Source organism: Prenolepis imparis, unplaced genomic scaffold (assembly GCF_030444845.1).
Source record: "Prenolepis imparis isolate NDT839.2.m4 unplaced genomic scaffold, iyPreImpa1.0 SCAF_7, whole genome shotgun sequence".
NCBI lineage: Eukaryota > Metazoa > Arthropoda > Insecta > Hymenoptera > Formicidae > Prenolepis > Prenolepis imparis.
The window spans coordinates 6,017,532-6,045,303 of record NW_028141165.1 but is presented as its reverse complement, the minus strand read 5'-3'; the positions used below and the strand labels follow the sequence as shown (position 1 = coordinate 6,045,303).

Genomic DNA, 27,772 nt, shown 5'->3' with positions numbered 1-27,772 from the left:
AGAATAGTAAAACCGAAAGGTTACTAATTGTAAGAGCGTTATATTCTCAGCTATCCTTCTGTATCTTGAAATCTCAATTTATTATTATTATTAATCACATCTCAAGTATCAATTTTTCGGACTAGCCATTAAATATATATATGCTGAATATTTTACATAATTATTTATATAATATTTTATAGTCTATATAAATATTAATATGATGAAAGATGGTGATATAAAATATTATATAAATTATAAATATTGTATAAATAATATTTGATAATTATTTATATAGTATTTTATATTTTATGTAAGTATTAATATGATGAAATGATCATGATCACCATCATCATCTCATCATATTAATATTTATACAATATTCAGCAATTTTCTCTGTTCAATTCATTCCGATAAATTTGAAATTAATTTAGTCAGGCAATTTTCCAAGTCTAAATCGCGTGGTGTCAAGGAATCGCTGCTGTCTCTTTCGGCGATTTTGTAAATGCAGATTTAACGTATAATGTTCTTCTCGGACTGAAGGATAAGATAAGATTTCGTACGCACACACATTATACGGAGGGGGTTGGACGCAAACGCAGCATAGTCAGTAATACGGCATAATGCCGTCGTAAGGGGGTTAAGAGTAATTCCTGTCGACCCGGGGGCTCGTCCCTTTCGACGTTTACGACGTGTTTTACGCGATCAAAGCGAGCCGTAACAATTATTGGACGATTTCGCGGCCGTAAAATTTTATTTGACCCCCTCCTTCACCCCCGTCGTCCATCGTCTCCGATCGCATTCCATCGCGAACGCAGAGGGGGTACGGCTTCGCGAACTTTGCACCCCGTTGCTACATTATAGTCCTTTGTTCGCTCTACCAGCTGGAAAGATAGAGGAGTAAATATCGAGTTATTCAGAAAATTTGTAGCGACTTTTACAGACAGGCAATTTTTATATATTTATATAGACATCTTTATTCGATAAATGCATACATTTTTTGCATTCTTTTAAAATCTTTATCTTTCTGAATAAAAAAAACTGGTGCAAAAATGTTATCAAGTAGAGATCTCGCAAATTACTTAATTTTTTATTAAATTTTTTTATGAAACATAGTATAAATCTAAAGACAAAAGAATTAATAAATTATTATTATGAATATATTCAATATCAGATGTGTTAGATGAGGGTGGTTTTATATTAAACGCGTTACTCTTTAAAAAGAAAAGAGCCAGAGTACATATATTGCCTTCAAGGCAGCCAAGGAACGAGAAGCGCCGATATTCTCCATCTTTGCACTTATCCCGTTCCAGGCGGCGGAAATCGATGGCCGCCGGCGATCGTTCCGGACACCCGGTACGTCGGACACCGCGCGCTGTGTACATTTGGCCGCGTTTTCGCGTCGAGTTTTGATTTACGGGGTTGGAGGAGCACGAGAGGCGAGAGGCCACAGCCACTACGAGCGCGGAAAGGGGACGAGTATTCCGGCGGAAGTGGCTGGAAAAAGGAAGAGAAATAATAGGGAAAGGAAAAGGACGGGGGTGGGTGGATGGGGGTGGGTGTGGTGGTTGAAGTTGGACTGGTGGAACATGGCGAAGATACGGTCGAGCGAATTCGAGTCGTAGAAGGACGGAAAAATAGAAAAGGGGTCGAAAGAGAGAAAAGGGGGAGGGTAAGGATGGCGACGTCGATGCTGGAAAAACATCTCGCGTGGCGAGATATCACCGTGCGTTCCTTCGCGCGGGATCCTTTTTTCGCGGGCAGCGGAAGCACAAAATTGCCGGAGCGCGAAAGAAATCGTCGAAAAGAAGTTCTTTCTACTTTCGCTAGCGACATAAAGCGGGAAATATACGCGTCCGCGCGCGAGCGAGCGAACTCTCCTCTCTTTTCCCCTCTGACCTCCGAAACTTCGCAAAACAATTGTTTTCCACGGATGGAAAGAGAGTTTCGAGATTCGACCGACCAGAAATCCCTCCGACTCGTCGCCGGAACTTCCGCGTCGATAAATCCGCTATCGATGGGATACGGGCTGCAACTGCCGAGGGTGATTCGCGCAGCGTGTTACGAGAGGTCTTAGAACGGTTTGTCGTGTAAATTTACGTATCTCACGACTCGACAATTTTTCCAATTTTTTTTCCGTCGTATGTGTGCGCGAACGTCACGACCTACATTTCGTGCAATTTTATTTCTACAGCGCAATTACTTTTTTTTAGCTATCGAAGGCGCGAATTATTTTGCGCGCAGTTTGTTATACAGAAATTATGATAAAAAAGAAAAAAATAGCGTGGATCGCGCGCGTTTGAAACATTTACGCTAAACGTTGGATTAAATTAAATCCAATCGAGCGGAAATATGTGCTCGCGATTTCGATAGAAAGAGTTTAGACGTGCGTTTATCGCGCGCTCTCGTTTTTTATCTCGACATTCGAAGCCGGCACGCGAGCTGCTGGCGTCGCGTCACGTCGCGTTGAATGAGAGAGGATGAGACTCGAAACACGAACCCGGTCGTCTCGATTTCCTTCGTAAATCAGGAGAGCTCGGTATATTCTTACGGTGTTGGGAGGAAAGGGGCGTCGATATCGGATCCCAGGAGGGACGCAGACACCGGCGTCTTTCTTTCATCCTCTCCGATTCCCTCTCGGAAAGCGAATTCCTACCGTCCGGATTCACCCCTCGAATTAAAAGAGCAGCCATCTCGGCTTTACCTTCTCTTTTCCCTTTCCTTCCGTGGGCTTTTCTCTCTTTTTTTTTCGTTGAGCCCCGTTTTAGGGAATGAAGGCGTGAGAAAGGATCGAGGAAGAGAGGAAAAAACAAATGAAAAAAATGGAATAAATGGAGAATAGATTTAGGGTGTCGATATTGCATGAAAAGTTGATAGAATAATTCAATGAAAAGTTCGATTAAATTATATCAATCTACATCTGTATGATAATCTGTGTGAAGAGGCAAAACATTTAAGAGAATAATAAATTTATGATTCTCTGGGTATAAAAAAGAAGAATTATCAGATGATCTCAGAGAGGATATTAATTTTACTTATGTATGAAAAAATCATTAATCTTAATATAATCACATGCAGTTATTTTACTCATTTTCTTTATACGCGCAACGATGTAAACATTCTCATTATAACAAACATTCTCGTTATATATATTCCGAACTTTTTGCACACCTTATATTTTCATATTCACGTTGAAATGGCGACGACGTCGTAGAGAAAAGCTGTCCTAATCTCGCTAACGACGCCGGGTGCGTGATAATTCAGACCATCCTGCCACGGATCTTACGACAAAGTTCCAACCGACGGCTCTTAAAATATGCAAGAGAATGAGAAAGAAAGAGAGAGAAGGGAGCGATCCGGAGGGAGAGGGGAGATCGAAACAACCCTCGAGATAATTTAGATTCGTAAAGCGGAGCGTAGCAACACAAGAGAGAACGGTGTGGCAGGACGCCGACGGTGTGTATTGATCTAAACGGGAACCCGTGAAAGCAATTAAGATAAGGCACGGTAACAAAGGGTTGTCGGCTGTTACCCGCTTTTCGCGGTGGAAAACAGTGGGGTGGCAGGGGCGAGGGGGAAGAAAGGGGAAATAAATGTATCATACATACATGAGAGAGGGAAAATGCAGATCGATTCGCTGGGATGCTACATATTAAAAACCGATTGGGGTAGAGAAAAGGGAGACAGGTGATACGAGGTGCACTTGTCGTATCTATGCGTGTGTTTTTAATTTATAAAATGATCGCGACTGCGCGTTTAAAAATATTAGCATTCACGTGGAAACGTTTTATTAAGTAGATTTTCTTAGCCGTTCGCGGTTGTTTCGCGGCCGACGCGAATTAATCGAGCGATTAGCTCGCTCTTCAACGGAACGTCGTATTAATTTAGTTCTCATACCTGCGAACGACCCTCGAAAACGACGAGCGTTACGTCGACGCTGCGGTGCGATTTTATATACTGGGTGTTCCGTACAAAGCCTCACGTCATGTGTACGTGTCAATCGAGGGAGAAAGAGGGAAAGGGGGAATAGAAAGTAGGAAAGATAGAGACGGAGCGACAGACGCGAGAGTGAGAATGGAACGTTCGGGCAGACCGTCTGAGTCGTAAAATGTTAACTGCTAGTAAAACTGAGTTTACGCGCTTGTAAGGACCCCCGTAGGAGGTTGCCGCCGTCCCCGGCCCCTCTTCAGCATGGCAACACGCAGAGCCGCCCCTTACACCCCCTAATAGCCAGATTATTGCTCGTAAGCCAGCCACCCCCGCGCGAACCCCCCGTTTGCTCTCGTCGCAAATACGAAAATAATTCCGAAAGAACGTTTAATTCGCCCGCTCCCTTATGGTATATTTCGTCGGATGCCATGTACAGGGACACTTGGTATTTCATATACCGCGACAAATATTATACGCAAAATTTACGTCACGTATTATAAGTTTTCATCGTCATACTTATGCACACATACATTGCAGATCTCTATTAAATTATTATACATAATTTCTATACTGGAACTTTACGATTCTATCAAATAAATAAAATCTATACATTTCCTATTAAAGCTATTAATATATAATAATAAATTATTGATAGTTATTAAAATAGATAAAAAAATTAATGTAATTTAACGAAAATAAAATCACCTATTATTTATCTTTAGAAATAAATTATAATAGATGATTTTATTTGTATAATAATACACAAAAATAGTATGCCTGTTAAAATTTATTATGAAATTTCAATATTGATTGTCTCTTCTTTCAAGTATCTTATTTTTCTTTTCACAAATTATAAATTGCAGTATAAAATTAATCGGCCATTATAGCGGATGCCAAGTCCGAGAGGATTAAAAATAGAATAATCTGTTCGTAGATAAGGATAAAGACGCAGATAAACATTTATATCCGCTCTGAAACGGGTGCTCGTATCGGTGGTCGAAATTGCTCGATCTTTTAACTTCCAATGGTGCAAGTTCTTCCGCATCGCCGTAAACCGACCTTTTATTTCGCCGTCTTCGGCGCGCGACGCCTATCCCGAGGTTTTTTCATTTTTAATTACCCACAGTGCCGTGAAAAGTTCGCCATCGCGCGGAAGTTTTAATGGCCGCGCGTTGACTGTCGTTAACCCCTTCTTAAGTCGACCGTGGAAGTGCCGCGGAACGTGCTACGATTTCGAAACTTATTTGATTTCATTCCCGGGGCGCTCTCGTTCAACCTGACCGTACACATTTCTCCGTCGTAACTCAATTTTCAACGTCATCCCCTATCCTCCGATCAGCATTCGCTCGATCCGGAAAGCGAATTGAATGGAAACTCGATTTTGATTTCCCTGGATAGTGAATTTTGTTATCAGTGAAAAATATTTTCAGTAAATTCTCTGTCGATAACTTTCTAAAAAAAAATGCAACAATAACTTATGAGTCTTGCGATAATAAATTAGTTAATGACTGAATTATTGCGAGAGAAGAGACGCCTTGTGTTCGAAGAAATGTCGTTCCATTGTTCAGATAATTTGCTCCAAAGAATCTCTCCCTAGAGTCTTGCCGAAGAGACGGAACTCTAGTCCCCGTTTCTACTTGCGTAATTGTTACACTTCGTATAAATGCATTAGCCCCGCGCATTCGTTTCACGCCTCCGCGAATCCACGAGAAGTCTCGTTCATTTCGTCCCTTCCTTTCTTCGCGTCTCCGGGGACTTTTTTCACGAGCCGTGGCGAAAAGTAGCGGAGGCGAAAAAATTCAAGTAGCGACTCGAGCAACTGCGAATATGCGAGTATACATTCGTATAAAACCATAGACCTGAGAAACGCGATAAAGTTATCGTGCGAGTTTTTGTACAAACTCGTAAGAGAAGTTTATAATGATTAAATATTTATAATATACGTAAATCGGCGATAAAAAAAAATTTTGGCAAAATTGGTTCTTATATATATCTTATCTATTTTTTAAAATTATTATTTATTTATTTCTTAATTCATGCATTACGACTTTGGATGGCTTTCAATTTCTACAGCTATTTTTATTTTGTATATAAATGTGTAAAGTTAAAAATCACATCTAATAAATAATTAATACATCAAATAAATCAGATAAAACAAATAAAGCAATAAAGCAAATCATATAAACTAGCCTTGAACTTGAAAATTAGCAATTTAAAATTGAATTGAATTGAGAATTGAATTGAAAATTTGAATATTCATTGAAATTAAATTAAATTCACTAAACTTAATTAGACCAAATTTAAATTAATTTGATTTGATATTTTGATTTACACATTTCTTATATATAAAATTTTTATATATTTTCGTATGGTCATTAATGTATTTTTTATCCTAATCGCAACGTCATCACAGATCTTTGAGGTTTTACGACGATTCGACGTAATCTTACTTGCGTAAAGCATTTTATTCTGCGTGATTTGCGTGCAAAATCTAATCTTCCTTGACGAAGAAATTTCTCGCTTGACGCTTCCTCAAAGAAGCTGAGAGCTCTATTCCGCTTCATCTCGTCTCTCTCTCTGTATGCATGCCAGCGTTTGCGTCGCGGAGAGGGTGCTAACTGTCGAAGACGACAGGCATCTTCGGGGTGGCAGGGAGATCTCGCGCGAGGGTGGTAGAAAAGTCGAAGGGGGGTTAGAGGGGATGTACGAACGACGGGGTATGGAAGGTCCCTCGCTCTGCGGTTTTATGGGTCGTCCAGCTCCATCATGCGCCGTAAAAGTGCAATAAAACCGCTGTTACAGCGCGGAAAACTACCCGCTCTAAACCACTGCATGCACCCGGGGTCCTTAAGACAAAAAGGAGGACCGGCGAAGGAAGAAGGACGTTTGAAGACGGTCGAAGCAAAATTGATTCTTTTATGATCGACAAACGCGCGATTCTGAAAGTTGGGGTCGCTGCGCGAACAACCCTCTAGATGTTCCACGAGAACATGTTCACGTGTGATAATCCGATGTCTCTCTCTATTTTCCCAAGGTTTTCTTTCCAAGTCGAAAATCAATCGTTTCCAAAAATTTTGGAAATATGAAAATTGCGAGTGCGAAATAAGATACACTTTAACAAAGAGGCAAAATCGCGTTAATATAATTATTTTAGCAGAAATAAAAAATTTGAGAATTACTAATTCTCCAGGATTATACTTGTATGTAGATATACTAATTCTCGTGCATATGCAACTTCGATTTTATCTCACATTCGTGTGTTCTTGTCTATTTTCAGTTCTGTCATTGAGAAATACGCAAGAAGAGGAGCCGCCAGACCCGCAGCTAATGCGGTTGGACAACATGCTGATCGCCGAGGGGGTCGCTGGACCAGAGAAAGGGGGCGGTGCGGGGGCCGCAGCCTCTGCATCCGCAGCAGCCGCTGCTGGTCCACCTGGTCAACCAGACAACGCTATTGAACATTCGGATTACAGAGCCAAACTCGCCCAGATTAGGCAAATTTATCACCAGGAATTAGAAAAATACGAACAGGTTTGTGTAAAAAAATATATATACAAGTATGCTTGTGTTCTATATGGATGTGTATGTATCAAAAGAGCGGCTCCATTCACCTTATTTGAGGGCGCTCTGTAATCTTTAAAATAACATAATGAACAAGCTGTCATTCGCGTTTCCTCCGGTTTAATCTTGTTCGGTATAAATAAATAATCGGCGGCAAATGCAAACCGACCGACCGGACTCATTAAGTCAAACGGGTTAAAGTTTAACTCCCGTATTGATTTTCACAGCGCGCGGCGCCGCAGTCAAACATTTTTCCGTTTGCGCGTGCTACCTCCCTTGCAAAATATCCCCTCCCCCCGCCCTCCCCTCCGTGAAAATTATTCATTCCGGGGAAAGCGCGTTCGCTCTTTATGCAAATCCCGCTTATGAATATTATTCGCTACGAGCGAGTGCGGCCATTATCGGCGCGGTATAATATCGAGTATTGAATTCGGGTCGCGGGAATTACATTTCGCGTTTTTGTTTTATCCGTCATTGCGACTTTACGTGCGCGAGAAAGGAGGGAGGGAGACAGAAGACGAAAAAAAAATAAATAAATAAATAAACAACCGGAAGAGGCACAAAATAAACTCGCGGCGCATAAACGAGTGCCGTTACTCACCCTCGGAAAACTCTCGGCGAAATGAAAAATTTAAACGCGTAGTCGCGCGGTTATCGTCGAGATCCGGGCGGCTGACAAATTTCGGCCATCCCGGCCCGCTATCAGGCCAGCTCGATTCCCCGCCATCGATAATCTCTCCGCTCGTGAAATTCGACGACGTCGACGCAAATTTATCGTACGCCGACGATCTCACAGTCTCGTCGAGATGCGGTTATATTATGCGAAATATCGGGAAAGCGAGAATCAGTCGATTCTCACCGTGTAATATCAACACAATCAAGAACGAATCGATCAAAAGCCTACACATTATCTGGATATTAGATGGTAATTTTAATTTTGATTGTTAGTGATACATGTCATAATTTTTTTTAAGTGATTGATTTTTTTCTATTCACATTTTTCTACAATTTTTCACAAAAAAAACATTAATAATTTTTCTATAGCATATTGTATTTTTTTATGGCATTTTTTTTAAGGATTTATTCTCTTTTAAATGGAATCAGTGTACATTGATCACTGTTCAGTTATCACTGATAGGCAGCAGTTTCAGTTATAAGAGTGTAGCATTGTAAACAGTAAAGTCTCACTGATGTGAGAGAAGAATAGTTTAATCTTTGATTTTTCTCTAAGATCAGTAAAATATTCATTCAAATCTTGTCATTACTTTAATCAGTGATATTTTCATTAATTCAGTTTAAGAGAGTTATTATAATAAAAAAATTAATTATATATATGTACAATAAATAAATTTTACGATATAATCAATTATAATAAAAAAAATGCAAAAAAAGATTTTATAATAAATTATAATAAACTAATAAAAATTAATTATAATAAAAGAACAAGAATATTTTAACATAAACTGAGATCAGTTTGCAATCTTTCGGGTCGTTTTGCGATCGTTTCTAAATGGACTGATAAAAAAAAATGTTATGCGTGCGTTCGGGAAGAACAATCGCCGTCAGCGATTCGTGTGCTAATGAACCGGCCCGCTCGTGCTAAGTAAAATCTCGCGTGCCACGAAGAGACCAGCCCCTGTGTGTCGCGTGATATAGGTCCTTTCAAAACGACGCAAATCACTGCGCCGAACTATTACCGTGTTCTCCGCTGCGGAAATTCGACAATATTATCGCGAGCCGTTTCATTAAGAATTTCTCTTTCCCGGTCGCTCTTCCCTTTTTAAATCCCTGTCCTGACCTCGCGTTGTAAAGCTCGACCCGCTGTAATAGCTCGGTTCTACGAGGGCAATTTTTCGGAGTAAGTATTCGATAAAAGATCTGAAATGAACAATTTTTATTTATTTTTTTTTATTTTAAAGAATTATATTTTTTAATTTTTTGTTAAAGAATGTTTAATTAATCGCGCTAGTATTAAACATTAGTTCAACGATCCAAACTTCACGCTAACGCGAAATTATTAATCGCAGTTTTTTTTGTTGATTATACCAGATATTTAGTTCTCCAAGTATTACATGTATACGATGTAGTACTTTGACTAGTTATTTCACGCCATCGATCATATCTCCGCATCCTCTTTTCACCTCGGGACAGATCACCGGTCATTCTGCTTGATGTACGCGCTGCTACCGTAAAAAGCACCCCTTACATTCGCGCGTAATCAGCCATTCTTACCGTAAATAGGGCCCACTCATATTGGCCCTACTCGTATAATTCTTTTTAACGCCGTTCGCGTGTTTTCGCTGGCAATTTTTCCTTCTTCCGCATATACATTTACTCTCTCTCTCTCTTTCTCTGCGGATATATGAGTTCGCGTATGTGTGTGGGCCGTGTGCTTTAATTGCCACACCCGTTTCGACCTCATATTTCACCGTGTGTGTCAGCGGGCTTGATGTTTCCCCGCGGTAAACACACGCACAGAGCCCCACCGGAGGTCCGGCGTTCGTCAGGGTCGGATTAAAATCGGGCGCCCTACATCTTTGTACGAAAATTATATTAATGTAACACTTGATGCTATATCCGCGCTTTTAAAGAATGCCATGCGGTCGCGCTTTTATTCTTTCGACCGAATTAGAAGCGGAGTTAACGCGCACAGTACTACCTCTTTTTACGAGCTGAAACTGATAAGAGTGCTTTTACAACCGTTCGCCCGTTCGCGTTTGCACGGTGTATATGTGTGTTAATGCGGAAATTAAAGATTATATTCTTGGAAAACGGCAATTTCCAGTTCGCGCTGCCATTAGTGTTAATCGCAAATGATAATTCGCGGCCTTCCCGAGGTAGAAACGCCCTGGTTCCGCCCCTGTAATGCGTGTGCCGTGACTCTTTGTGGCCGCAACAATATGCACGCTGAAAACATATGCACCTTGCGACGTATAAGCTCGTATTGTCGAGGGGTGGTCCGTCGATAAACGTGGTCGTTAACGAGTTTTAAATCTTCCAACCCTCTATTCTCCGGCAAGGAATCTTGCTTCTTTCGCTTCATTTTTTTCTCTCCGTGATATTCTTCTCCGATCTTAAATAGATTTTAACGAAATTTGCAATTCGCAGCTTATCGACGCGCTCGAGAAAAAAAATTGCGATGGTTTTCTATGAAAAATATTTCGCTTGAAGAAAAGAAATATGATAATGTTTGGAAAAAATTTGCAGACATTGGAGAACACACGGTGTATAAATATTTCATTATAATATTCTCTGTAAAAAGTTATTGGCTTAGTTAGCGGCCGGTTGTCGTGGCGGAAAGTTTGGCCATAAGCGAAATTTACTATTCAAATTCGGTCGACTCGCCGCATTAGGGTGAATGTCTGCCTGACTATGCAACATGGCGTGACAAGCACGAGAATAGAACCGCATTCGGGTTTTACGAGATCGCGTGATCACCGCCAGCAAACATCCCTACCTACCATGAATTTCGTCGGAAACACGCCCGCCTTTATTTTATCCGATTTTCAACTCTGATTCTCCCTCCTTCCTTCTTCATCCCTTCTCGTACTATCCCGTATCTTAGAAAAATATACGTATACAGAAAATGCATCTTCCGATGTTCGTCCGGGGAAGAGAGGAAGGGGAGAAAAGATTTTACGCGCGCATAAATATTTTCTTTTACTGCCGCACGTTCGACTGATATAATCCACCGTAAATCGTATCGAGTATGATGTTAAGCAGAGTATAAACATCTTGGGCGTTTTCGAAATTATTTGCCATAATACGAGATGAAATGCTGACCCCCCCGATCGCCCTGTAATTTATCGATGGGAGAAATGAGATAAATATCCGCGCGTTTGGGATATAATAATTTAAGCGTAAAGCACTTATATAATCTCTCGCTCGTTTCTATTTTCTCACATTTCCGGTAAATAAATTTTACATCACGCGTCGTTTTATTTATCGTTACGAGGATAAGAGGATAAGAGAAAGATGTGTTGGGCGGAGTATCTTAACGAAAAACACGTCCTTACGTTCGTACGTTTTTCTGGCAAGGCGAATTTTCTCACAACGCTCTAATTTTATTGCAACACGTTCTATTAATACGGCGTATCGCGGCAATATAGCGGAGAGGCGGGCATGGCCGGTTTCGCCAACGTTATGGAAATTCCAACGTGTGCGTTGCTAAATATATCTGCCCGACACACCGACGGTCATGCGGCTGCGTTTCTGCGGTCGGAGAAACAACTCGCGGAGAGCCTCGACAGTTGCATAATCGAATTTATGCTTGCGGCTGATTTGTATCAGAGAGTATGGCATGGATCCTTATTTTATAACTCGATATCCCGAGTCCCTCTTTCTCTTTCTCTTATATATATAATTTCTTTTTCTTTATAATTTTATATATATAAAACATATGTATATATTGACTGAATGTACGTCATCTCGCAGTTCGAAAGTAGAAGGAAAAAGATATTGTACAGAATATTCAAGAGAGATACATATATAGATGAAAAAAGCGCCGACAATTTAATATTGTTAATATTGTAAATTGCATTTTCTATATTAAAATGTATCGGACGGTCATCAGCTAATATCATTCACTTTGAAACGTAGAGAGCGTTTTAGAAATTAAAGGAAATCAGTCCGGGAAAATGCGACTCGCTACGGCTTTTCCATCCAATTCAGCAGCGTTCCGTTCGTTCCTCGCATCTTCTTTCTCTCTCTTTCTCTTTCTCTATCACGTGCAACAGTCGAGGGGGTTGATCCACCCCACGAGTCTCTCGTGCGAAGAAAGGAAAGAGGAAGAGAAACCATCGGTGGATCGAGAAAGGAGGACGAAGGGAGAGAGAAAGAGAGAGAGAAAGGGATGGGATCGTCGACGGAGTGGAATCCATTTCGAAATTGCAAGCCACCCTGTTCGATCCCTTTTCTCCACTGACTCCTCTCGTATCCCAACACCCTCCCGCAGCCTTTTCCCGGTTTCTTCCCTCAGGAAAAGCTACTCCCCCTCTGCTTGGTTCACCTTCTCTCTCTCTCTCTTTCTTTCTCTGGTTCTCTCCCTTTCGCGAAGCAGCGTGCTCGCCTCGAATACTGATATCGAGCAAAGTCCTTTTTCCCTTAAACCGAGCAGCCACCAGGAATAATGCATTATACGTACGCGTCCTTCGTCTCTCACTTCTTCCCTCGCTTCGCCGCTCGACCTTTCCTTTCACGCTCTGGTCATAGTACATAGTACTTTTTTTTTCGCGTTTCTTGCTCATTTTAGTTCTTTGCCTTTGGTCATGCCGGCGAGCTCGCGGTATATTCAATTTATCTCGAAACAATTTTATATTTTTAATTAAGTATATCTCTCTCGAGGAATTATCTCGGATTCGACACGTCTTTATACAAGCAACTGAAAGAAAGTAAAGTCAAACTTCGTCTTTGTTTATTTCAGGCTTGTAACGAATTCACCACCCACGTGATGAACCTGTTGAGGGAGCAGAGTCGTACCAGGCCGATCACGCCGAAGGAAATCGAAAGGATGGTTCAAATTATCCACAAGAAGTTCTCCAGCATTCAGATGCAGCTCAAACAGTCTACCTGCGAAGCCGTGATGATTTTGAGGAGTCGATTCTTGGATGCCAGGTTTGTGTCGAAACAATAAGAGATGTATGAAATTTTTGCAACAGCAATTGCTGTTATTACGTTTATTTTGGAAAAAAAAAGAAGAGGGGGATCGATTTATTCCTTGTATTAAATTGTACTATCTGAATAATCTCCGACATTCGGAGATTATTCAGATAGTACAATTTAATACAAGATATAATATACACGCGTGTGTAATTTGTGTTGCAGACGTAAGAGAAGAAATTTCAGTAAACAGGCATCTGAAATTCTAAACGAATACTTCTACTCCCATCTCAGTAATCCTTATCCAAGCGAAGAGGCTAAGGAGGAGCTCGCACGAAAATGTGGAATTACCGTAAGCCAGGTATCGTCCACTCCCTTTTCTCACACTTACTAGAACTTGTAATTTACCATGTACTGCGTTGCTATTTGCGTGTATATTGTTTTTTTTATTTTTAAGGTAATTTTAAAAGTTTTTAAATTTTGTTTTTTAAAAGTATTTATAAACTCCTTGATGAGAGAGAATAAAAAATATCGTGGGCATGTGTTTTGCACGTCAAAACCTCTCGGCAAATTAGAAATGAATGCGTATCCTCGTTTGCTCTTAGGTGTCCAATTGGTTCGGAAATAAGAGGATACGCTACAAGAAAAACATCGGTAAAGCACAGGAAGAGGCGAACCTGTATGCGGCCAAGAAGGCAGCCGGTAAGTCCCGATTTTCGCTAAGCGACGGGTGTTCCTTTATGAGTTCGTTTTACTTTAAATTAAGAGGAAAATTTTGTAAAATTTTGAAAAACAAAACTGCACAAAATTATCTCTTAAAATGTTCAGATCCAAATGTCTTTATCGAAAAGTAACGTTTCACATATTATTGACGAAAAAAAAAAAAACGAAAATAACGATAGAGAAAAATTGGAATCGATGATTCATAAAATGTTTTACGAAATGTCTTTACGTTGCATCTTTTTCGATTTCTCAATGCTCTCTCGTGCTTATTGCTCCTTTGATCGGGCTCGTCGAGGAAAAACGCAAGTGAAGTAAAAATCGGGTGATATAAATTGAAATAATTAACAGACAAAAATTCTCGTACCCACATGCTTCTCTCGTCTTTTTCACGCGTTAGACTTGGAACCAAGATGGAGGAAGTCTCATCACAGTAAATCATTAGGTGAGTTATAGCTTATTGTTCGGTGCGGCACTGACGTTATTATTGCGGTCGTTGATGAATCATCGACAGAAAATAAATCTAGCGATATCGATGTGTCCTCTCTTGGCATATTTATATTTTAAATATCTTTGCAACGGGTATCTACTTGGGAAATTATTTCAAATTGTAATAATATAGATAAGGTTGACGGAGCACACATTTGCATTGCGCTTCGTATTTTATCTTTTATCTTTCGAAAAATTAAAGTTTTTAAAAGTGCCAGAAGACAGTAGCGGCAGAGACGAAACGTAGATAAGACTACATGAAATTTTCTCATTACATCCTCCACCGAGATAGACACCACTCGCGTCTCACGTTTTCGCTCGCGCTACCTACTTTCATCTCCCACTTCCACAACCTCGGGGAGGCGATCTTCCTCCCTCGTCATCGTGAAAATTGTAAAAAAAAAAACAGAATTTCCCGGTCCCGCTTTGAAATTCCACGGATTCGCGTGTCCCACCCTGGGATCGTTGCAATTACGTACGCTTCGCCTAACTACCGAGGCATCTCACTTTATTTTGGAGACACGCCGGCGTGAGATATTTTTAACTCACCAATTATACGAGGGAGAAGGGAAAGGGGGGGAGGAAAGGGGAGAACACGAGCCAGGGTGGACGAGAGAGGGTAGGTGGGACGAGGACGCGATAGAGGAGATTCCGAGCTTCTCGCATTTCTTTCAGCACTCTCTGCGTTTGTCTTTCCTCGACCACGTTCGCGACGAAACGGCCTGCTCGCTCGGTCCTCTCGTATAATTAAAGAAACGGAATTCTAACGACCTCCCTCTACCCAAACCTCTGCGAAACAACGCTTGTCTCGAATGGCGCGAAGGTTTTACAAGCGTCGGATATTCGGCTTTAGAATCCCCGGGTACGTTTGTACAAAAATTTCTAGAGTAGAAAAGAGTCAGATTTCCGACGAGAAAGAAACCTTATCTTTCATTAATGCGTTTATTTATATTCAAGAGCTGTAAATTATCTAAACCCAGTAGATAACGTCGTTATTTTAATTATATATTTTCGCGATATAATTTAACGATAAAATGACAATAATGATAAAAAGGAAAAAAAAAAATATTAAATACGCTGACATGTTACCTTTGTGAATAAAAGGAGCATAAGCGCGCGAGGCACAGAGAGACAAATTATCGCTGTTGCGCTTAAAAAGACGCACCCTCAAATTTTGTATGCACCGCGATTGTTTCTACAGCAGCTTTTGCAGGAGCATCGCCGTACAGCATGGGCGGTACCAGCCAGGGCACCCCGACGCCGATGATGTCGCCGGCGCCGCCCGGAGGACCCCAGGACATGGCCGGATACAGCATGGGAATAAACGGAAGTGACTATGGCTCGCAGCCGTACAACGACGGCTCCATGGGATACGACCCGATGCACCAGGTAAAATTCACGTAGATCCTTTCCTTTAGAGCATTTTCTATAATTTACATAGCCTCCTCTCGTTAGCCGATATCTGGTAGATTGATTTAGTAATTATTGTAACGCTTTCCCTGGAATCCGCGTTTACTAAGCATGAGCTTATCCTAGAATGGCGTACAGACGATAAACGATCAAGCTGTGGCTTGGAATTCGATCTTGGAGGAGATTGTTTTCGATCTCGTTCAGAATAAAACAAAGAAGGCGAAAACGTGCTGAAACATTTTTCACGATGAACTTTGTTGGACATTCCAAAATTGTGTCATATCGAGTTTACATATTTAGGTTTGTAAATTTGCTTTTTTTATCTTATTTTTTATCCTATTATGAAACGAAAAATTCTATCCATTGTCACGCGAAATATTTTAGACTAATTGAATTTTTTAATACATTTTCTTTAGGAATTATTTTTTCAGCGAATATTTCGAACAATAATTAGTAAATTTTGGACATTATACGTTATTGTTTTAAAACTAAAAGGGAAACAGGGTACTTTAATTTTTTATCGTGATATTTTTGTTATATATATGTATGTATATATATATATATATATATATATATATATATATACATATATAAACACATACACATATATACATATATACATGTATATACATACACACATATATATACATATATATACATATATCAATAATTTTATTTATGAATGGCTAGAAATAAAATTAAACATCGATAAAAATTTTAGGTTTTTTTTCTTTGTTTTATTCTGTATTCTTACATTTATCCGAATTTTACTATTTCTGCATTTCTAATGTAAGCCTTCTCAGTACTGTCAATCACGGACTTTATTTCTTGAATTGTTCACTTCTCTCTCCTTTCACGGAAGTTACGTATAAACGTATGAAGTTATTATTAGAGTCCGCTACTCGCTTTCGCGCAATTCCAAGCCATGGCATTGCATCCCGATGAATGCATGCGCATCTTACCTTCCGCATACTCACACTCACTACGAGAGAGAAAGAAAGAGACGTGAGAACGATATCGTGAGAGAAGAGTGAGAAAGGAAGGATATCGGTAAAGGAGTCTGCTTGAGCTTGAGGATGGGTATGATGCCATATACAGGGATTCTCGCTTAAGACAACCCGTAATGCCTAAAAAAAATTACGACCGATAGTGTTTCGAAGAATATGTCACGCGATCGAAAAAGTCGGACCCTCTTCTCTCCCCTGATCATTTTTCGCGATCTTTGCGATTTTTCAGATTCGCTACATTATATATTTTCTCTTATTTTCACGGTTGAAAATACCGATGTTCGAGAAAGCTAATTTGCTTAAAGGATCAAGATGCGCGCAAACTCGAGAATTTATTCCGCGCAACCCCTTTTATTGTCTCTGTATATGCGCACGCGCGATGTGTATGTGTGTGCGCGATTAGATATGTGTGCGTGTGCACACACACACACACACACACATATTGCTGGGATAATGTGTATACATATATTAGGCTGGATACGCTGTTGGCCCGTGAAGATGGGCGCCGACAGTCGCGATGCGAAGGATGTGTTGGATCGGGGTAGAGACCGCCTAGGGACTGCACAGATACAAACACACACACACGTACACCCACACTAGCAGCCGATATAGCGCCAGGTTTGCTTAGTATGCATTGGAGTTGCTAAGTCACTTTTTAGGCAGGGCTGGCTCTCTCACATATTAATGGAGCCGGTGGATGCGCGTCGTCGCGCTTCTAACAAGTCGCTAGCATTCCCGCGATGCAACGATAAAAGGGGGAAGAGGGATGAATTTAGACGAGAGGGAAAGTTTTGCGGGGCTCCCCCGGTGTGTCATACCCGGTAGTATCAATCTTCCATAAGGATTCTGCGCTCCAATTTATTCTTCGTCGAATATCTCTTCGCGTAAATCGTTATCATATTCTTCCTCATCAAGTTCCTCTGCAATTTCATAAATTCGCTGGAGGCGAATCTCTCTGGATTTGCTTTCACAATTTACTCCTCTTTCTCGGGTTGTTTAAATATAGGTGTTTTTTATTCAAAAACTTTTTTTAAGCTTTTTGTAAATTTTTTTTCTAATGAAAAATCTCATCTTATTTGTCTCTATTATAATTAATTGATTAGTTGATTGGCAAATTAGGATACTCGTGCTAATTTCCGACGTTCAGAATATCGTCTCACGTGGCACATGGTTCTTTTCGGACGTAGTAAATTTCGTTGACGTACAATTTCAACAATGTCACGTGGCACGGAGTGACGTTAAATTAAATTTGCGGGTAAACACAACGAGCCGGAGTATTCGGCAAGCCCGGTAGGGGATTTCTGTAGGAATTTCTAGTCGGCGGATCCAATATCTGACATGTCGATACGTTGATCACTTGTCAATGTTTCGCTTCGAGTACATTTCTATCGTCGAATAAAAAAAGTATCGCCAACATTCGTCCGATGAATTGTCCGTCGGGAAACTTATTCAATTCGTATTAAACGATTGTTTTAACGAAATTATTATTAATCGATTGCGACAACGTATTTCACTTCCGTTTTTTTTTTCGTCGAACACACAAAAATCGTTTCGTTTTGGAAAATATTTCGAATTCGCGTGAAATATCGATACCATTTTAAGGGAAACATTTAAGTAGGAAATTAATTTCGCGGTTCATCCGGTTCATCCCGAGACTTTTGAAATCGCGTAGAACGGAGTGTCGGCTCTCTCTCTGCGAAGGTTGAAATGAAGCGACTAAAATGCATGCTCGTAGCTGCGCTGTTCCGCAGTCACTTCCGGCTTCTGTAGATTCTCCGCTTCTTTATCGATCTGAAACGGAGCGCGTTGCCTTTTCCCGTACTTTTCTCTCGCTAGACGTTAAGTTCCATCAGTTTTATCGTTCGATCAATGCTTTTTCAAACCGACTCGGAGAAAAACATAACACGTAGCGAATTTACGAATCGCAGGAAATTTTCTTTTTAACTAGTTTCGCAGTAAACTCTTTCTCCCTCTTTTTTTTAATTTAGCCAATCGCAAAATTTTTACTCGTCTCAGCAGAAACGAATAATCAATTTATGATTCCTTATTAGTTTGTTTAACGGACAGGTTGTTTATCGGAAATCTTTTCAAAAAAATATTTTTGCTCCACCTAAATTTCTAGTTTCTATTTCGGGAAAACAAACACACATCGCACAACAAATATACGTATCGACATTCCATTCTCGATTCAATCTTCGAAAGGTAGGATAGGCTACAAGCCCAGCTAATTTATTGCGAGATTAGATTCATTGCTGGAGAAAAATCTATTTTTTTTATTGAAATTGAAAATTGTTTTTCATACTTCAAAAATTATGTTAGAAATGTATTTCTATTTTTTTATTAATATTTATGAGGAAAATACTATGGGGTGTATACTTCACGCGATTCTACATAAGCAATGTTTCTAATTTAACCGGTTGCTTTCAACGAGATCGAATTGTTCGCAATTCGTTATTGTACGTCGAGCTTGCCGATTTGATTAATTAATTTCATTGTTGCGTCGCGCATATGCGATCGACTCTGAAAATTTGCGACCTCTTTGATAGCTGCAGCTGGCACTAACGTTTCCCGTAATCGCATACGTAACAAATGAGCAATCGCTTTGTACACTCTCTTACATGAGCACAAAGAACTCTCTCACACGCCGGCCGACTGACTTTTTTTAACATTATATATGCACCGGTCAGAGTAATAATAATTACACTTGTATATTCTCATTATTACTATCTTATCACCACCTCTTTCGTTTTGTCTCCGCTGTCCCTCTCACCCCTCTTCTATTTAATCTCTCGTTCTAATCAGCTGTTGGTTGGTCTTTCGAGTTTCTAACAAATAATAAGAAAAAACATGGAACTGTGTTTGTTGCAACGAAGATGTCGGACCATAAACTCGCGACAAATTTTTATTAGTATTTTTCTTTTCCTAAAACCGTAAGGCCGTTTTTGGATCGTCGTCTGTTTTTGCTATTTTGTACTTCCCTTTGACATTTCTCGAGAAGAAAGACGGCGCATTGTCGCAAGCACAGTTCTCTGGTACGGGTCTATGCTACCTTATCTACATATTATCGTCACGATCCATCGGTCGTCTGCTGCGCCGTCTCTTCTACTCTCCATCACCTTTTGACAAGTTCCAGTCTCGGAAGCTGCGAAATCGCGAACGTTTCTCGCGTCCGAGATGATCCCGGACGACGCACGTGTCCTCCTCTTGCCGGTCCTAGAAAGAGAAAGAGAGAGATGATTATCTTATATAAATTTAAACCGGGGGAATTTTTTAACTAGCCGCACGCAAATCGGATTTATAATTTCTTATCGGAAATAGAAGATCGCAAATCGGGCAAATGTCTTGTCAGGACTTAAATTACGATTTGACGCTAGAAACGATCTGACACCCCTCCGCAATTCGACTCGAGATCGCACTCAATGACGTTTTTTCTTGATACAGATGAAACGAAATTCTTAGAAGGCGACAGAGAGTGAGAGAGAGACACCGGATCAGACAGCCATGCAAAAGACGACGCGCAGTCGAAGTTAAGAAAGGGAGGAAAGTGTGAAAGATAGAGGGATGAACGCGAATGAGGGTGAAAGAGAGAGAGAGAGGGAGAGAGAATGAAATCACACAGCCGGGGAAAATTATGAGACGTGAAATCGGGACCGTCTATCACTGATCTCGGCCTCTCGTGCTTTTTTATTGTGTTTCCAGTGACGCGTCAGGCCGACCTAAAACCTCTCGCAAACGTATCTAACGAAACTCACCGTAAACTCGATACGAGACAAGAGAAAAAGAGAGAAAGACAGAAAATGAGAGAACCATTTAAAAAATTAGAGATAGAGAAAACGCGAGAGAGAGAAAGATGAGCTGAGATTTTTGCGAAAAGCTGACAAAGAGGCCGATCAAGAGGATATTGTCCTTTGTTGCAACAGGCATAATTTTCTTTCCCTAGAATTATTCTCGAAGCGAGAAAGGGAGACAAATTCGAAGAATGATCGTGGATTTCGCGTGAGATTCTAAGAATGAGAAGAAGTGCTCGGAGAAACGTTGTTAGAATTCTACGATTTGCGCGAGGTGCCTCGAGCTCGGTTCTCATCTAACTCATCGATAGTGCAATATATATATACACGTACTCAGGTGAAGCGCGCGTATCTACGTGTCCCGGGGACGTGTTTCGAAATTTTTACTTCGAGCCGGGTTTTACGAGATTGTCGCGCGAAGAAGGAAGATCCTCCGCTCGTATTAGAGACCACGAGGAGTAAAATTTATTTGGAAACTTAACACAATAAGCTACATGTGGGGGAGAAAACGACCGCGCGTTAAAAATATGCGACGTGTCCCGAGCAGGAAATGTGGAGACAAGTAATCCGGTTATTAGAAAATGACAAAATTTGCGACGAATAAATATCGAAATTTCGACGAGAGATAAAAAACATTTTTTTCGATAGAAAAATTCGCGATTCGCGTCCGAGAATGATCTCTTTCGTTAACTTGCCAACGTACCGGTCCACATCCTGAAGAATAATGACATCGACATTGGAAGAATTGGGAAAGTGCAACGGCAATAGAGGAGAAGAGAGTTACATCGATGATATATATGTATCTGGCAAAAGCGGAGGACTTTCCGATGGTACGGTTTATTATTCCCTCCAGAAAGACGTCCCCGCCTTCGAGCTCTTCCCTTAGGATTAGATCTCGCCAAGTGTGCAATAAGATTTTGATATTGAGACTTTGTTTTAAGTTTTAGAAATACATTAGATACGTTAGGCCGTTTCTTAGATAGTAAAGGTCGGTGGCAGCAAGCGATAAGTTAATTCGATTATTAATTGTTCACACATACACATATACACAGAACGGACACAAAAAGCGCGATATTATCAACACCGCGATTCTTCCAGTCGCGGAATTAAAAAATTGGGGCCTTGAAATTATTCGAGAGAATTACATTCTATTTTTCTTATTAATTTCCATGAGAGACAACAATAGAAGGTCATTCCGACCGAGTTACACGAATCTCCCGTTTGCACATGAATATTCGACAACGCATCCCTGTGCATTGCGAGCGATTTTGCGTCGCTCCTTATACACGGCTTTCGATACTTAATCCTTAGAAAGATACTTATTTAAAGGCAGCTCTTCCTATACTGCAATTCGTACATACATACACACATTTCGTACATACAGTTCACACGTATGATAAGTATATAGGTTGATAGAAGGAAGAGACAAGGCAGCGTTGGAGTATATATCCTGTAGTTGGAGAGAGATACTAGGGCAGATAACATTTCGTGACATGCATGGCTGCATGTAGAATTTCAAGACACGAGAGCCTTCGAAAAAATAATATCTTCTTTTTTTTTGTTGGATAATGTAACAACTTTCACAAGTTGCAGATTGTACGTAAGATTATAATTTGTCCAGAATAAAATTGAATGGTTTAAAAGATATCCGAATTACGAGATAATGCTACATATTTTCAAAGGCTCACGTGTCTTATACTGGTTCTTACAAGGTAGTATGTGTGTGCGTCTCTTTATTTGTCTTGATTTGAGAGATGATTTGAATAATTGGAGATGAATATACGCGAATGGACCGAAAGGCGGTGAGAAAGAGGATGATATAGAGAGGGAGTGAATGGTTTCAAAATTTCATTGTAGCTCGTTTTGCAGAGTTCAGAATTTCGCGTAGATACAGTAGTAGAAAATAATAGACGCCGGTTTGTTGCATTGGCCAAATTCTAAAGGATTTTTCCCGACTTTTGATGTTCGCTTTTGCGCGATAATGGTGAAAAAAAAAAATGATATTCAAACGACGAAGTTTCGCGTTCAAAATTAGCGCTCGAATCCTTTTGTTTCCCGATACGGGTAACGAGAGATAACGTCAAAATATGTAGTCAAGCAAGTAATATAATAAGCAATCGACAAGATGTCACATTTTGCTTTTGGTTTAAAAAAAATTAAGCTAAATTATAAAATAAAAATTCAAATTACAATGATGAAAAAACGTTCCAAATTTTCATATATATATTTAAGCGATTTATTTTCTCTATCTCTCGTTGCCACCGTAGCCAATACAACATGCCGAGCTTCGAGAAAGTTTGGCCGACGCACCCCCGATGTTCGGGGGTAAGGGGGAGGCAAGGCCCGACGTTCTCTTTGCGAAGCGAAGCGTGAGCAAACAAAGCAAGAGTTTTTCTTTTATCGGGTCGAGGCGAGGCTTAGCGACCAATGACACGCTATTTTGTCGCCATCCTGCAGGGGATAAAGACAGAGGGCTAAAAATCAATTGCAAAACAAAAAACAAACAATCGAAAAAACATGACGCAGGGCAAGGCATTGGCTGGGGGGCCAGGCGCGGCGGGATGGATGCAGCAGCGCGAGGCGGTGCCCGAATTTCCGCCCCTCCACGATTCAGCGGACTCTGATTCCGACCGAGAAAACGAAAAGCGACCGCGCGTCTAAGACTTATATCTGTTTATTTCTTTTTTTTTTCTTTTTGCTTTCATCTCTTTTCTGCGTCGAGACAGACACGCAATATTATTAGGCGAGAGAGATTGTGCGAACGATGCGTGTAGAGAGGAGCGAGCGAGAAATACACATACACATATATACAATCTCCCCCATCGATACGAAAAAAAAAAACACGTGTATACGATACCAATCGTTCGCTAATATGTTCCTAATATGAGTAGCGTTTGCAATTAATTTTTCTCGTTTAGCTGATGTATTAAGAAGGATACGTGTAGACGGATGTGTGTCAGCTGTTGATCAGCTGTTGACACATAGATACATGAGCATTTTCGATGACACTTACGGTACAAAGTAAAGAATCATCAGTCGCGAGAGGATGAAGTCTCGCGTTCGCATCCCCTTCACGTATCCTCGATATCCGGTCTTGCCTTAGCGAGCAATTTTAACGAGAAGCTGCGGACGAGCATAATAGTAGAGACACGCAAGCGACGAAAGCGTAGGTCAGTGTGCTCTCCTTAAGGCGGAAGTTCGTTTCTCGGAAGATAATAGAGGTCGACGTATACACGCATCTAGCTAGGGAAAGAGCGTATACGAATCGGACATAATTTACTCGCTCTACGAGCTGACAGTGCTTCCAGATCCCTCGAATTGAAAGCTGCGCGAAAACGTAATTTTCAAATTGTTTTTAAGTGACTTGATTTCTCGTAAATTTACAAAATTTTATCAAGGAATCACACAATCGCATCCTGACAGTCTAGAAAAGTGTATCAAATCTTTTTTTATATTCTTTTTAAAATTATCTTCTGCTTAAAATGAGCTTTCGAAACATTAATTTTGGAAACACTGTGATACGGAAGCACATCGTATCCGCAAAACTCCTCTGCCATCTTCTCGAAATCACACATACACCTACACACACAATCACACATGACTCTTCTCTCCATGCGATTTTATATCTTAATGCCTTGTTACTCGTTTTCTCGACATGTCAACCCTTTTTTATGTAATGCTAGAGAATGTCTCTTATGTTCATTTACAATTTAAGCCCCGGACCCCCTTATCTTTTAAGTTCAGCTTTAAGATCCCCTGCGCTGATGATCTGACACATTGCGTTATACCAAGAGGTTCAAACATGCAAAGAGAAAAAAAAAATCAACGTCTCATTGCAATTGTGAATAGATCAGTGACAATTTGTTAACGAAGATTAAGTTAAGAAATCCATTTTTAATATAGTTAATTAATTTTATATTTGTATATATGATATAAAAAAATTGTATACAGCTTATATATACTTCAGAATTCGTATATATATAAGTATATTATGTATATCTAAGATACCGAGAGCTGGTGTTGAAAAATTCGTTCTCGACGTCGCGTCCGGAGCTTTGAACCTATTGGAGCAATATTTTTAAATCGCTCGCATTCTCGATTCCAGCAATGCGAAGACCACGTTGTCCGCGCGATTGCGTTAGAAAATTGATGTGCATGACCGTATTTGCGAGCGAGCTCGAAAAAAAAAATTGCGAGCCGCTTTCCGTCTCTCCTTCTCGCCCTTCCTCCCATTTTTCCCCCTTTAATTACGCTACCTCGAGCACGAAATCTCATTAAAATTTGTTTCCTCCGAACTTATTTCTTCGTCTTTGTTAATTCCATTATTCAACATACATCGTACATAATAATGCACACGTACACATACACACGGCATCGAATCCGAAATTGGCAGCGACTCGAGATGACAGCCGATCAGCTGTTTTTGACGTTAGTCCTCGAGCGCGGCCGATCAATCGGATTCGATCCATAAAACACATGATTGCGCCTGTCTACCCTTTAGTTAGTCGTACGTACGTAGGTACATATGTATTGTGTATACGTATATACATGTGTATAAAAAAAAAAATATATATATATATATATTCTATATACTTTTTTGCGTGTATCTGTATAACTCGCACGTCACTCCACGTGGCGGAAAAGAAGAGATATGTTGTTATTAACGAATCGAGCAGAGGATTGCGTTTTAAGAGAATAAAAATAGAAAAAATTCTTCGATCGGACGTACGCGCGCGAATACGGTTGTTCAAAAATGTCTTTTGATAGTCACAGCATTTTCTCCGGATATAAACGAAACAATTTGTTTATAATTTATTATATATATGATATCGAGTTTCGCGAGCATTAGATAAAATCAGATCGGAATGTTATATTTCGACGACGATTCCTCTTGCAAATCTTTTCGGACGATCTTTTCCGATGCTACATGATGTGAGAACTACATGATGAGTTTTTGCGCGCGTACACGGCCGGATGCTGTTTGCTTTCAGGAGCTGTCGCCTTGAAATCCTTAGGAGAAACGCAGGAAGAACGCATACTGACAAATTTAAAGAGAGAAAGAGAGAGAGTGTGTGTGAATGAGTGAGAAAAGAGAGAAAGAAAAGAGTATAAAAAAGAAGAATACGATAGAGACCGCATTGTTATCGCGATAACGCTCGCGCAATCCGATCACCTCACTATCTGTGATCCGAGGCCCGTCTTTGAACGGCGGGTAATACGAACTAAAAATCGATATTAAGCTATTAAGATTACATAACGCGCTCGTGTCTGGAGGCACTCGTGTTCTCGCCCCTCAATCCCGGCTAGAATTTATTTATTCGACGGTATTTGGATACGGATTCACTCTTCACCTTTCGAATAAAAATTAGGAAACGTGATGATATTATATCGAGCGAAAAAGAAAAAGAAAATTCGAAATTCTACTCATATTCGTATAGAACGCGTTTTTCTTAATTTTTCATCATTTATTACATCGTTAATATTAATTATAAAATTGGACATAAACCGCGAAGAAGCGAGTCCTCCTCTCGTTTTGCAAATTTTAAGAATATAGCCGGTAAATCTTGCCAATAGCCTTGACTTATTCGTATTTGTCAGCTTTTTACGACGTAAAAAGTTAAGTTTTAAAATCGTCACGTGAAATGTCATAAACTTACGAGAGGATCTTCGTTCCACGATGATGTCTCTTCCGGTGCAATTTTCTGCAAACGTGCGATCCGTTTTGACTTTGAAAAAAACACGAATGCTTCCAGCCATCGACGACAGTGTTTCCCCTTTCCCCTTCTTTGCGATCCATCAAGAGCAAAAAAAATATATAACAGAATGGAATGATATACATAAGAGACGCGTTGAAAGAAAAACGAGATGTGAGAATGAGCGAGAAAGAGAGAGAGAGAGAGAGACAGAAGCAATGGTCCTGCGACACAACACTAATGTATACGATTTTTCAACACGAAAATATTATATATTGTAGCTATATATATATTATATATATAGAAGTATATATAAAAGAGGATAGTATATAGGCAACCATAATGGCATAAGTGCATCATTGTAATGACGGTGGTAATTAATTATACGACGAAGATTATTATTATTATTATTAGTTATTTTTAGTTTATTTTTAATTATTATATTGCCATTATTATTATCATCATTGATATTATCATTATTACTATTATTATTATTAGCGGTTCTCGCATTGTGATTGTACCATTATGACGATGACAAGTATCGCTGCTCTATGGGTTTATTAAAGTTTATCATGTCGACTCGAGAAAGAGAAACAAGAAATGTATTTTTCTTTTTTTTTAAACGTTCATACCTTATTGATCAAAGACCACGATTATTCTTTCGCTTATTGTTTATCGATTGTAATAATGAATTGCAAAACGAATCGTTTATTACCTAGTGCGTAGATAAACGAGAAAAAAAGGATATCCCATTCGCATTGTATAAACAAAGTCGAAGACGAGAGTTATGAGTATCCTCCGAACAATTAGGTGGTTAAACTCTGTTGTTAAATAATATGTCGCGAGCGAATCGCTCGGCTAAAGATCGACTGCCGAACGCAATTTTCTCTCCGTAATTTATCTCAAAATCTATTCTTATGCAATTTTTACAAATCGTGCCCAAGTATTACATTAAAATATTCAATTTTTTTAGAGGTTTTTTGAAGGGGGGTTTAATCACTGATGCATTTTATAATTCGGCGATTACGGCATACAATTTTCATAACACAATTCCGAAGAGAAACGTGGTATTTATCCGAGTATCTCTACTTTTTATTTTTCATTCTTTACACAGGTAAAAAAAAACGACAATATAAAAATCATTGATCGTAATCGATGTCGGATTAACTTGCGATTGCGCGATTATCGATTGATAGCCGTAAAAGTAAATGGATTCTCATGATAATCGTTTGAAATTATATACCATGGTCCCTCTCGACTACGGCCACGCTATCTTTAGCCGAATCCTTCGCCGATCGTGCGACCAGTACAAGTGCGTTCCGGCACAGCTAGTATACGAGAAAAGCGCGCCCGAGGTTCGCTGTGAGTGCGCCTTCGGGCGCCCCTTATAGGCTCTACCTAACATTTAATAAATGAAACGAGAACACAAAGGAAAAAATAAAAAAAAAAAAAAAGAAATACAGATCGATAATATCGATGCGCGATGTGCGAGCGAGCGAGAAAGAGAACGAGTGAATGAGAGAGAGAGAGAGATGAGAGAAATAACGTTCAACGTATTTACGGATATATACACACACACGCGGTATAAGATATTATT

The 27,772-nt window shown here is 39.9% G+C and overlaps 1 protein-coding gene across 9 annotated transcripts in view; it reads left to right on the top strand.

The window, feature by feature from the left end:
- Positions 1 to 27,633, top strand: part of Exd (PBX homeobox extradenticle) — a 53,233-nt gene extending 25,600 nt beyond the window's left edge. Inside the window, exons 3-9 of one of the 9 annotated variants that reach the window (XM_083042744.1) lie at positions 7,187 to 7,440; positions 12,893 to 13,083; positions 13,294 to 13,429; positions 13,674 to 13,770; positions 14,189 to 14,233; positions 15,479 to 15,666; positions 23,009 to 27,633. In XM_083042744.1, the coding sequence (XP_082898870.1) occupies positions 7,187 to 7,440; positions 12,893 to 13,083; positions 13,294 to 13,429; positions 13,674 to 13,770; positions 14,189 to 14,233; positions 15,479 to 15,666; positions 23,009 to 23,143 (1,046 nt within the window). In that variant the 3' untranslated portion in view covers positions 23,144 to 27,633. Of the gene's footprint in view, positions 1 to 7,186; positions 7,441 to 12,892; positions 13,084 to 13,293; positions 13,430 to 13,673; positions 13,771 to 14,188; positions 14,234 to 15,478; positions 15,667 to 15,813; positions 16,191 to 20,135 lie in introns of those variants that run through there. The other 8 variants (XM_083042745.1, XM_083042749.1, XM_083042752.1 and 5 more) reach the window with 8 other exon arrangements.
- Positions 27,634 to 27,772: the final 139 nt, after the last annotated feature.